The sequence below is a fragment of the Phocoena phocoena genome, chromosome 18 (assembly GCF_963924675.1).
Source record: "Phocoena phocoena chromosome 18, mPhoPho1.1, whole genome shotgun sequence".
NCBI classification, from domain to species: domain Eukaryota; kingdom Metazoa; phylum Chordata; class Mammalia; order Artiodactyla; family Phocoenidae; genus Phocoena; species Phocoena phocoena.
In genome coordinates this window covers 15,647,222-15,660,223 of record NC_089236.1, presented here as the reverse complement: position 1 = coordinate 15,660,223, position 13,002 = coordinate 15,647,222, and the positions used below count along the sequence as shown (strand labels likewise).

Below are 13,002 nucleotides of genomic sequence, written 5' to 3'. Positions count from 1 at the left end.
TGTAAAGATAATTCGCTTTCAAGGAATGCTTTTTACTCACTGTCATCGAAAATTCTCCAGGATTTCACTGGCTTTTAATGGCACTTCTGCAACAGATCTCTCAACGGCAGGAAATGACATTTCTAGAATTAGAGTGTCCTATATCTAGTCAATGGTTTGTCAGTGACAATCAGAAACAAGAAAATAAGTATTTCTGGTGAAGTTCTGCTGTATTAAAATTTCCGCTGGATTGGTGTACTGTGTCAATTATTTAGTCATCTGGAGGAAAGTTATTTAAATATTTATCTTTCAGCAACAAAGGAATTTGTAAAAAAAAAAAAAATGCAATGTTCCAGCAGCAATCACTGCTGAGAAGAAACAAATGAAATCTAAAAAAAGTAAATTGTCATATATCACATAAATCAGACTGGTAAAGTTCTATGTTAAGATTACTACGTTTTTCGTTTTCAAATAAAATGTCTCTTGTGACTTCATTTTAGATTTGATGTATTTTCTTTTCTTTTTAAAAAACTAATTTGCTTTTATTATTGCTTTTCCCTCCAGTTTTATTGAGATATAATTGACATACAGCAGTGTATACATTTAACGTGTACAGCATATAATTTGACTCACACCATGAAATGATCATCACGGTAAGTTTAGTGAACATCCGTCATCTCATATAGATACAAAATTAAAGAAATAGAAAAAACATTTTTTCCTTGTGATGAGAACTCTTAAGATTTACTCAACAACCTTCATGTATAACATCAGCAGTGTTAATTCTATTTATCATGTTGTACGTTACATCCCTAGTATTTATTTATCTTGTAACGGGAAGTGTACTTTTTGACCACCTTCAACCAATTCTCCCTTCCCATACTACCCGCCCATGGTAACCACAATTCTGATCTTTTTTTCTGAGTTTGTTTTTGAAGTAAAATTCAAAAACTACAACACTATGTCATTTTCCATCACACAACACAGTGATTTAAAATTTATGTGCATTTCAAAGTGATCACCAAGATAAGTCTAGTTACCATCTGTCACCACACAAGGATATTAAGTATTGACTATATTCCCCACGCTGTGCATTTCATACCCATAACTCATTTGTTTTGCAACTGGAGGCTTGTACCCCTTAATCTGCCTTACCTATTTCTCTCCTCCCCTCACTCCCTGATGTATTTCCTTATTATTCTATTTATCATCTATGGACAATATTGTTCAAATGTTTTGGTGCCATTGGCAATGGCCACACCTCATTTCTACCTTTTCTTCCTCATTCTTGACGCTTTGTCATTTCTACACTGACTTCTGGCCCGGCTGCCCCACCCTTCTGGCCTCCATGGGTCACTGGTCCTCTCCACAGTTCCCTCTGTAATGACCTTCAACATTTGGCCCACAGGTAATGTGTGAGTTCCCAAATTTTTCATCCTCATTTAAATTTGAAAATTAAAAAAAAATTACTATTCTCCATCCCAGCTTTACTGCCTCCTAGCTATGTATCTTTCAGTAAATTATTTAAATCTTCTAAGCTTCAGTATCTTTCCCCCCACTTTAAATTGCATAACTGGTACATGAGTTTCAAAATAAAAATAACTGAAATACGCTACCAGGATAGACTTAGCTACTTAACTACTTTAATTTATAACTACTGTTTTTTTCAAAAGACTATGATAAACGAAATTGAAAGGCAAACATAGGGAGATAAGTGTATTTTTATAGTTAGGTAAAAATACTGGCAATATATATGACCAAGATTTTTTGTATTTATAACATATAAGGATTCTGGCAAGCAAGAAAAAAAGGCAAATATGCCAATAGAAATATGGGAAAATACATGCCTAGGCAACTCTCAAAAAAATAAAAGAAATTTAAAATGTCTCAGAAACAGTAAAAAATATTCAACCTCACTCAGTAATAAAAGAAGACGAAAACAAAATTTAATATGTTTCATCTGTGAACTTGGCGAAGACAAAAAGAATGTTAATACCCACAGTTAACCAGAAAGCAAAATGGCACTCACATACTTCTGGTGTAAGTATATAAATTGGTAAAGTCTTTCTAGGAAAACAAGTTTACAGTATCTAATAAGAGACTTTAAAATGCTCCTATTTTTAACTTATTAATCCTTCTAGAAGTTTATCCAAAGAAAATAATCAGAAATGTGCCCAAGGGCTCTCATACAAAAGCCTTCATTTCAGTGTTTTACTATTAGTTTTTAATTAAGAATATACACTAGTGATTTGAAAAAAATATTTTAAGCCAGATAGAAGTAAATAAGATGAAAGTAAAACTTCCCCTTTTCCTCCCCACCCACCCCATGAATTCCTTTTCCTTAGGAGTGATTGCTAATTGTTAGACCTTTTTATTTAATGCACATGTAGGTAAACACATATACACAGTTTGTTTAAGAAAAAATGACTCTTCTACATATTAAACGTTATTTAATCATAGCAAAAAAATCAAGCAACATACCTCTCTGAAAATGGAAAAAGAGTTAGATAAATTATGGTATTTTTAACCTAATGTCACACTATGCGATCATCAAAAATCCACGGAAGCACTGGCAGGAAGAGCAGAGGAAGAGGTAGAAGGATTTGCTGGTCACTGTGCCTTGTTGAGCAAATTACTTAACCTCATTGAGCCTCAGCCCTTTCACCTAAACAGGGAGGGTGATGAGATCTACCTTTAGAGTTGTTGGGAAGATTAAATTGATTAATTATGTAAAACACCTGGGATAACATGAGGTCTGCTAGGCACCCACTATTACTGTAAACATTGAATGATATTATATGAGAACATTTTATTATATGAAAGCATTGAATGACATGAGAAAATATTCACAATATACTAAGGGTAAAAAGCTGCTATAAAAGAGTACATCCACCATGACATCAATCATCTAATATATTCTAATAACTTACAAGGTACATTTATGCATTAAAAATAGCCTGGAGAGAACTTCACCATAATGTTAATAGTGATGAAGAGAGAGGTTAAAAGTGATTTTCATTTTCCTCTAAATAGCCTTATTTTTCCCTACAGTTTTTTTCAAAATTTCTTCAATGAACATTTTAATTTTTATTATCAAGAAAAGATACAATGCATTTTTGAAGGCAAGAAATAAAAGAATATGCTTGATAATTGTAGGATGATGATAGAAAATATAGAGCTTTTTGGTACCTGTAAGAAAATAGGCGATTTAAGTTCTGGGGTCTAGAGTTTGCTTTGTGGAGAGGTGCTGGAGAGCTGAGAAGAAATGTAAATTTCTCTAGATAAGAAGTAATGAAAAAGTACATTAGAGTAGAAAGAAAAAAATAAGTAATAAATGTTAATACTGTGACACAAATGTTGTTAGGCAAATCTGATAACACAGAGAGATACGGGAAAGCAACAATAACGAGGCCCAATAGAAATTCTACTTATTTATGGCATGGGGACTAGGGTGGTTCATGAAGTAAAAGATGAAAAAATTCACTGCTCTATGAGAAATATACAGTCAGCTTTTTATTATCTATACTAAAGAATGGGAGAGACTCTATGAAATGTATTAATATATATTTTTATAGAGGATTCACCTCCCACATAATTTTTTCTTTACTTAGAATTTAAATGGTTTTATAATTCCTAAATATGTACCAGCTTAACAACAGAGCTAGAAGGCCTGAAAATATCTATGCATTGAATTATTTATCCAATAAGAATTTATTGACCCGCTACTGGTGCAAAGAATTCTTAGCTGCTGTGTGGAATACCAAGATGCAAAAGACCTGGATTCTGCCTGCACAGAATATACAGTTTAACAAGGAGGAGAAGGCACAAAATAAACAGCTAAAGCACAGCAAAGTAGACAGCAATCAGTACCATAACAGCAGTATGGATAAAAAGCTATGGAGGGCTTCCCTGGTGGCGCAGTGGTCGAGAGTCCGCCTGCCGATGCAGGGGACACGGGTTCGTGCCCCTGTCTGGGAAGATCCCGCATGCCGCGGAGCGGCTGGGCCTGTGAGCCATGGCCGCTGAGCCTGTGCGTCCAGAGCCTGTGCGTCCGGAGCCTGTGCTCCACAACGGGAGAGGCCACAATAGTGAGAGGTCCGCATACCGCAAAAAAAAAGCTATGGAGTTTACAGAGAAAGAGAGGTTACTTAGATCTGGAAGGTTCTACAAGGTGTACTGAGTCTCAGCCCTGAACAAGTGGGATCTTGATGCTTGGATGGGCAGGCAAAGACCTTTTGGGAAGAAAGAGCCCCTCGGGTGAGCACAGAGGCTGCGGTGCAAAGGATTTGCATGTGGCAAAAAGGAAGAGTATGTGAGGGGAGGTTGAAAATGGAATTTGGGAACACATCAGAGAGGGGTGTCAAAACTAATCTGAAGAGTGAAACGATATAAAAGTACAAGGCAAAAATTACTCATAATCCCACATTCCACCTCGATAATAATGTAGTAAGTAGGTCTTTCCTATATGTATGGGCAGATATGTGTGGGAATATACATACTTATATAGAGAGATAATGCATATATTTTTACAAAGATTGCATCATTCTACATGTACTATTTTCTTAATTAGCAAAAGTTATGATACTTCTCATGTCAATACTTTGACTACAACATGATTTTGATGAACAGCTTAGTCTTTCACAAATTACTTAACCAATCCCCAACTGTTGGACATTTAGGTTGTTTGCTGACTGTCTGCACATTTCTGGGTATTTCCTTGGAATACAATCCCAGAAGGAGAACTACCAGATCCTAGGATGCATACATTTTTTTTCTTTTCTTTTTCAAGATGAAGATAGCTTTTTCTGCTTATACAAATAATACAATTCTTAATTTTAAAAACATAATATATGCTTCATATTAAAAATTCTGACCACGCAGAAAGAAATGATAGAGGTGAAATCCCACCAATCAGCAATAACCACTGTTAATGTTGTGTGTGCGTGTGTGTGTGTGTGTGACATTAACAGTACATACATATATATACATAACTCTTTGTGGCCTGATTTTTTTTCATCTTTACAACGTATTTCGGACCTTATTCCTCGTCAATACTACAAACAGGGCATGGATCCTTCTAAGGCTTTGATACATATTGATAAATTTCCCTCAATACCTTCCTATCAGCAGAGCAAGAGAGTGCCTGCTTCCTCCACTTTTATATTCTTTTCAATCTTTTCCAATTGTATCAGCAAAAAGTGATATAAAATCAATAGATTTATTTCACTTTTCTGAGAGTGCCTGATTCCTCCACTTTTATATTCTTTTCAATCCTTTCCAATTGTATCAGCAAAAAGTGATATAAAATCAATAGATTTATTTCACTTTTCTAACGAGTTTGAAATTTGTATATGATGACTTCTTCAGTTATAATTTTTTTTCTTTTTAAGATTTATAAAAGGCTAGCACAGGGAATTCCCTGGCAGTCCAGTGGTTAGGACTCCATGCTCTCACTACCAAGGGCCTGGGTTTGATCCCTGTTGGAGGAACTGAGATCCCACATGCTGCACCGCGTGGCCAAAAAAAAAGCTAGCACACTTTTAGTCAACACTTGCAAGTATTTGGGGCATTCTGTCAGTTTTCTTTCCATTTATTCATGATGGTTTTCCGTCATTCAGAAGTTTTATATTTTAGTGTAGTCAAAGATGACGACGCATCTAGCCATCTTTTCCTCTATGACTTCTGTCCCAGTGAAGGTTTGGGAGCCTGGGGGGAGAATTCCCAAGATTTTGTTACATGAGAGCTGGAGCCATGAGAAAGGTACTGAAGTGATCCAAGTAACCCAGGCCACTGACAAAAGGAATGAAACAAATTCAAGGGAGAGAAAGAGTCAACTGCATTTAGCAAGTAATTGGATGGGGAGAGAGAAAAAATTCACCGATGACCCCAAGGTTTTGAGCCTGGATATCATAAAAGTACTGGTGTCATTAACACAGAGCAGCACAGAGTGGGTGACCTGGATCTGCTTAGAAAAGTGAGAAATTTCTACTTTGGGTACAATTGTATTAGCTAGCTTCCAAGATGGTCCTCAACACCCCTCACTCTGAATTCTTAATGCCCAGAAACTGTGAGATAATAAGTGTCTATTATTTAAGCCACGAAGTTTGGGGTAATATGTTACACAGCAGTAGATTACTCACACAGATACTACTTGAAGATATCTAGCTGGCTAATGAAATGCACAACTAGGGCTCTGGAAGATACCAAGGCTGGACAGAGTTTTAAGAGTGATCTGTTTAGTGGTAAAGATTGAAGGGAGGTGACTGTCAGGTAACAGTACACAGAAAGAGAGTTGGCAAAGGATAGGTGGTCGGGGACATACGGAGGGTGAGGAGACAGACAGGCCGGAGAAAGAGCAGTCAGATAAACAAAAGAGAGTAAGGAGAATAGGGTCCTGGAAGGAAGCCCTCACAGGCCACTAGACTAAGAGGACATTAGCAGACATATGCGGTGGATCCATGAAAAGGGACCTGTATTGGTAAATAAAGCATGCGCCCTGAAGCTAATCATCTACACCTGAGTTTTAATGTAAGTTTGGGAAGTCCTTTTATTTTTCCCCAATTTTTAAAAATTATGGTAAAATATATACAACATAAAATTGATACCATTTTAACCATGTTTAAGTGTACAGTTCAGTGGCACTAAGTACATTCACATATGTGCAACTTGATTCATCCCTTTTGTACCCATTTTGTATGGAAGTTTTTCTGCTCCTCTCACTTATAAATCCTCCAGAAGGCAACCAACGAGACTTGCCTTAACATGTATTCTAGCCCATAATGGACACTGTTATCCCCGTATATCTGAAACGAACACAGCCACTAGAGAGGGTAACATAAACACAAACCAAGGGAAATTTAGCAAAAATGATTCCTCTTAAATCAAATATATTTAATTATTCTCCAAAACCATTAGACTAACAATAACATATGGTTTTCCTCCATTCCTTCAATGCATTCAATACATATTTTCGAGCGTCTATTATGTGCCAGGCACTGTTCTGCATGGGGAAGGAGATAGACAAGAAATAAGTGAGCAGAGTAATTCCAGATCATTATAAATGCTACTAAGAAAATAAACTAGGGTGGTGTGATAAGGAGTGATTCAAGTCAGGGAGCTACCTTGGCTAGGATGCTTGGGGAAGGTCTCCTTGTGGAGGTGACCTGAATTTGGAGAGGCAGTCAGAGGAAGCACATGGCAAAACAGAGGAACTAGAGCAACAGAGGAGGGGGCATCTCATAGACGTGCCATAGGATAAAAAAAAAAAAAAAAAAAAAGATGTTATCTGGCTTCCCTGGTGGTGCAGTGGTTGAGAGTCCACCTGCCGATGCAGGGGACACGGGTTCGTGCCCCGGTCCGGGAAGATCCCACATGCCGCGGAGCAGCTGGGCCCGTGAGCCATGGGTACTGAGCCTGCGCGTCCAGAGCCTGCGCTCCGCAACGGGAGAGGCCACAACAGTGAGAGGCCCGCGTACAGCCAAAAAAGATGTTATCACTGTAAGGAGTACCATAGGAGCCAGGACGATAACATCTTTTTCTCTTTTCCTTTTTTTCTTTCTTTTCTTCTTTAAAAATAAGATCACTGGGGACTACCCTGGCAGTCCAGTGGTTGAGACTCTGCTTCCCCAGCAGGGGGCATGGGTTCCATTTCTGGTCGGGGAACTAAGATCCCGCATGCCGCATGGCCCAGCCAAAAATAAAAATAAAATTTAAAAATAAAAATGAAAATAAGATCATTGGTTGCTGTTTGGACAATGGACTTAGAAGACTGAGCAAACAAAAGTCAACTCACTCATACTTGTAAAAAAAAAGATGTGTTTCCTTGACTAAAAGCCAGATGAATATACCACTGAAAATGAACAGGAATTTTAACTTTTTAACTTTACCTTTTCAAAATTGATCTCTTTTATAACACAGTGCTTGCTATCTGATTTCTCTTTGGCCAGGTATGCTTTCCCAAAGGCACCTTCCCCAATGGCCTTAATCACATCATATTTATCCATGGTCTCCAATGCATGGAGTTACCTGAAATGAGAGCAATGAAATTTTATTGCTCACTTTTCATAAATATGAACAAGTCAGAAAACAGACCACTACAACGTAAGAGAACTCATTTTGCTAAAACTTTCATTCTAATTTCGCCAAGACTGAATCAAATAACTTTCCTTGCGGCCACAGGTAACAACCACAGTGAGACAGAGCTTAGTCAGCTCCACGGTCAGACTTGGGCTGCAGCTCAACTTTGATACACCCTAGTGTTGTCATCTCGGGCAAGTAACTTAATTCGTAAAACCTCTTTTTCCTAATTTCTGAAATGGAAATAACAATACCTGTTTTTCAAGATTGTTCTGAGAAAGAAAAATATAATATCCCCGTCTGGGCACCTCTAGGCAGCAGGAATTGTCCTTCTGCTTGTGTGGTTTTACAGTCCAGCCTTTCTCAGTGGGGCGTTACTGCCCCCTAGGGGACATTTTGGAAACTTACGGAAGTTTTTTTCTGTTCGCAGAGATGGAGAGGCAGGCACGAAGGCTTTTAGAAGCCACTGGGGTCTGAGATACTAAGATTCTGCGATGCTAGGGACGATCCCGCACAGTAAAGGATTTTCCAGCGCCCTTACAACCTTAAAAAGTCTCCGTACACATTCATGTGCTTGGAAAAATCCGTTTATAATTATCTGTGGCTACAACCAAACTATTTTACATCTAAATACAAAGTATATTTTGCAGAGTTTTATTTAACACTGAATTTTCGAGGAATGCAACTACATGTAAATCAAGGCTTGACTGCACCTTGTTCGGAACTTTACCAGGAACTGTTCACCGTTTTGGAAAATCACTCCCCCGCTGGCCACGCTGCTCCTGGCAGCTGAGACTTAAAAGTTTGCAGCTGTCCCTATCAGGTGACTCCCTACTACTTCACTACTTCTTCCAGTGTAGTAGTACCAAGAATTTACAGATTGAAATATAGACTTTATAATAAAGAGAGTCACTGTGGCATTTAGATTCGTCTGATCAGATTCGGTATGGCAGGAGGGTGTGTAAGGCCAGAGTATACAAGAGCCCCATCCAAGACCTACCCAGTCAGAATCCCCAGTTAAAAGGTCTAACATTCCCTTTGGTGCCTAAGCTCCTTTGATTTGGGTTCATCACTCTCAGCTCAGGGTCCTGGCTTCTCGAGAGGGGAAGGTGAATTCTCCGGGGGTAGTAAGCGGTGTGGTCCCTTCCTCTCTACCATTTCTTTGGAAACACGGTGCTTGTAACACAAGTACACCCTCAATAGCCCGTGGGCAAAAAACGGGCCAGTAGTTCCCAGTGGGGTTGTTTCTGAACTGTCTTGGGCAGGTTCTGGCGGCCCAGCACTTGCCTCCGACCACTTGCCACCTCTCTGGAAGCTACGCGGCCGGGCGGCCCTCGGCCAGCCGCCAGCCTCCAGCCTCTGGGGCTTTGGGTAAACTGCTCCACTGCATTTCCCCGTTATATTCAATACTACAGTTAGGGAATCTTGCTGATTTTTAAAACCTGAGTGAGCAGGCAGGTTACGTTTTTGAGTAATTTGTGTCAGTGCAGGAAGGGGGGACGATTAGGTGGGATGGGGCTGGAAGCCAGCTCCGCAGCCAGGGAAGGCTTGGGGACACTGGAGGGCCGGGTTTTGAGGGAGGCGCTGACGGAATCGGAACTCGAGGGCATCTGCACAGGAACTGAGGGACCGCGACCCTCCCGCCCAAGAGGCACCGGTGGGTGGAAGCCCCTAAGTTCCGGGGTAAAAGTCCTTCTCCCTTAGAAACTCTCTCCGGGAGGCGGCCGGCGGGAAGGCGGCAGAACTCCCGCGGGGGCCAGGAGCTGGGTGCGCCGCGCGTTGCCACGGAGACCGACGCGGCCCGGGACCGGAGACCGCAGTTCTGCGGCTCGTGTCTTCCCGGGCGGGGGCTCCACCCTTTCCCCGGGGCTCCCGGAGGCCCTGGGGGCAGCTCCGGGTTCGGACTGAGGGGACAACCCATAGCATACCTGCTCCGCCTGCTCCGCGGGGCCAGAGTAGTGTCCCGGGTGGGTCCGGGCTCCAGACGCTTCTGCCCCCGCTGGCGGCCGGGGCGGAGCCGCGCTAGGGAAGGCGGGCGGGGCGCGGGGCCAGAGCGGCGAGAGGACGGGTCCACACAGTCCACCCGGAAGAGGGGTGGGGGCCGGCCGCGGCGTTTGGAGACCTGGCCGCGTCACCTCCGTCACCTTAGGTCGGGACTCCTCTGTTTACACTCGACAAGCATTCCGCTCCCGCTCCCCGTTCTTGCTTACGGTGTACCAGAGGCTTTGCATATATTCTCTTTATGCCTTGCGACAACCGAGTCGGGTAGTAGTGGCCCCGTTTTACAGTTGAGCTGGACTGAGAGTTTCTCGTGCAAGGTCTCAAATACTGTCAAGAGATGGAGACTGGAACGGAGCCCTGTTCTTTTGGCCACAGCTGGCGGCCTCCCATGGGGTCCTCTTATAAAACGAGCTACTGCCCAGTGGTCTGCAAACATGCTCTCTCACCATCTCCCCATCGCCCCCTACGCATTCCTCATTCCCACTGCACATCAAGGTGCCGTCAGAAACGTTTCATTACATGTTTAAGCAGTTGAAAGGATGTAATTTCCAGCAATTATAAATATTGACACAAGTAAAACATAACCAATGGAATCTAAATACCACGGCAATTTGAAACCCACCATATCTAGTTTTTAAAAAAAGAGCTCTCCTTTAAGAATTAGAAAGTTTACATCACTCCTTTCTCTCCTTGAACTCATATCTCCACACGTACTGTTTTTCATGATTCAAAATCTTACCCATCACCCTATCATATCAATGGAAATTAATTTCTATTTTCTAATAGGCTTTTAAAAATTCATTAAAATTACTAGTAGTACACAACTGATCCAAATCACGAACTAATATTTATTAAATATAAAAAGTAACATAGTATTGGAAATTTCTCTCTTAAAGACGTGAATGGGCTTTCCTCTTCTTCTCCCCAATTAGCTCAATTAGTATCCACAGATAACGCTTTTTACTGGAATAGACAAAGTTCAACATTGAGTCTGTCCATGAAAAATTAATCAATAGTCAATCTAAGAAAGAAATGGAGAATTTTATTTGAGCCAACCTGAGGATTATAACCCAGGGGACAGTCTTTCAGAAAGCTCTGAGGATTGTTCCGCCCAAAGCACAATTACATAAGTTTTCAAGACAAAAGGTTATATTGTACATCAAAGTAACATACTGACAGTCTACACAGTCCAGCAAGGTGAGTAGTGGGTCATCGTGACCCCTTACAGGATTAAGAAAGAAACATTATCCCCTGAGGAGTTACCTTGCTGACACCAAGAGAAAATTGCTGTTTGCGGGGGTGTGGGGGGTGGGGGGGTAGGGGGGTGTTTTTTGGTGAGCAGGCATTTCGGTGTCTTCTAAGGGGCTCTAGCTAATGTATAACGCACATGCCCAATGCACACTAACAAGGGGTAGTGGTGGTAGAAACCGACAGAGAGAAAATTTTGTTTAAAAAAGATTCTTGTCCTGTCTTAAAAATAATTTTATTTCATCAAACCTCCTTTTTTTAATCTTTTTTTTTAAAGCTGTAAGTGCTGAAAAACCTTATTCGTGTAGGTAAATGGAACTGGAAGTTTTGTTAAAAGTGACCCTCAATTCTTGCCTAGTTGTATGTCAAGAATTACACAGTAATCTATCACTAAAATTGGTTTCTAATCATCCATTAGAATCTCTTGAAATTCTGTTATAAGCAAAACCCTGCAAACCATCTGACTTTCAAAAGGATTTGTCATTCCATCAAGATTCATTCAATCTCTCAGTAACTATACATAGTTTCAAGTTCCCTGTGTTGGTTGGTTTGGAAATGTTTCCACCATGGGGCAGTGCTAAGATTTGAGATGTCTAAGAGGTATCAAATATAGTATTTAAGGAAGCCGAGTACCTGGCAATATCCTCTCCACTTGAGAATAGGCTGGATTTAGTGTCTCAGAGTGACTAGAACATGGAAACGTAAAATTAGGAACTTACAGCAGAGACCCCGGCAGACACTGCCTTAGCCAAGAGATCAAGGTTAACAACAGCAGTAATGTCGTGAGGAGATGGCACACCCCTGACAGGATGTATTGGGAAGGGCACTTCACGTCTGTGGTGTTCAAACACTCACGCTCAGTCCCATCATGAGAAAAACATCAGACAATCCCAAAATGAGGGACATTTTACCAAACATCTAACCAGTATGCCTCAAAAATGTCAGGGTTCTGAAAAATAAGGGAAGATGGAGAGACTCAGAGACCAGAGGAGACTAAGGATGACCAAATGTTTTGAGTATAAATAATGGGGGATGGGAGCAGGGGTAGTGAAAGCTATGACAGTTTTTGTATGTTAAGATTTTTAAAAAATGTTTAACTCTTTAAGACATACGTAGTCCACATTTCAGCAGACCTTTATTAATGATCCTACTGTAGTCTCACAACTATTTCCCCCTTTTGTTTATTTGAGCATCGTTCCCTATACCAAGACAGGCTTATGCTATTCCCACACTTGCCCCTGTGGGATCCCCTGTGAAGAGCCAGTTGCTTTAGTAAAATAGTCTCCCTTCACTAAAGTATCACAGCATGAAACGACAGGCCTTGGCACATGTGTGTCATGGTGACCCAGACGTGTTGGGGTCCTGCCCGCCATTAGTTCCACAACACTGGTTTCTGCTACTTGCTGTATGGACTTCTCACCTTTGGCCCCATTCCTTTGTCATATACAGGACCACCAACTTCTGACCAGTTCTGTAGCCCACCCCACTCCTCCCATGGCTGATCCTCCGACCTGGGCTCTTTTGTGCATCCTGTGAGGGGCTGTATTTAAGGACAGCTGGTAGTTGGTGATCACTGAAGATGATTGATCACTACCCAGAAATAGGCCTTACTGAAAAATCACACACATTATTATGTTATAATTAAATATATTTAGGTCCTCAAACCTTTAGGAGATATAAAAAGAGCTACATAGAAAT

General features: G+C 40.8%; 1 protein-coding gene across 1 annotated transcript in view; it reads right to left on the bottom strand.

Annotated features, from left to right (window-relative positions):
- NEK5 (NIMA related kinase 5) overlaps positions 1 to 7,982 on the bottom strand; it is a 60,908-nt gene extending 52,926 nt beyond the window's left edge. Inside the window, exon 1 of the mRNA XM_065896208.1 lies at positions 7,866 to 7,982. Within this exon, the coding sequence (XP_065752280.1) occupies positions 7,866 to 7,982 (117 nt within the window). The remainder of the gene's footprint in view (positions 1 to 7,865) is intronic.
- Positions 7,983 to 13,002: the final 5,020 nt, after the last annotated feature.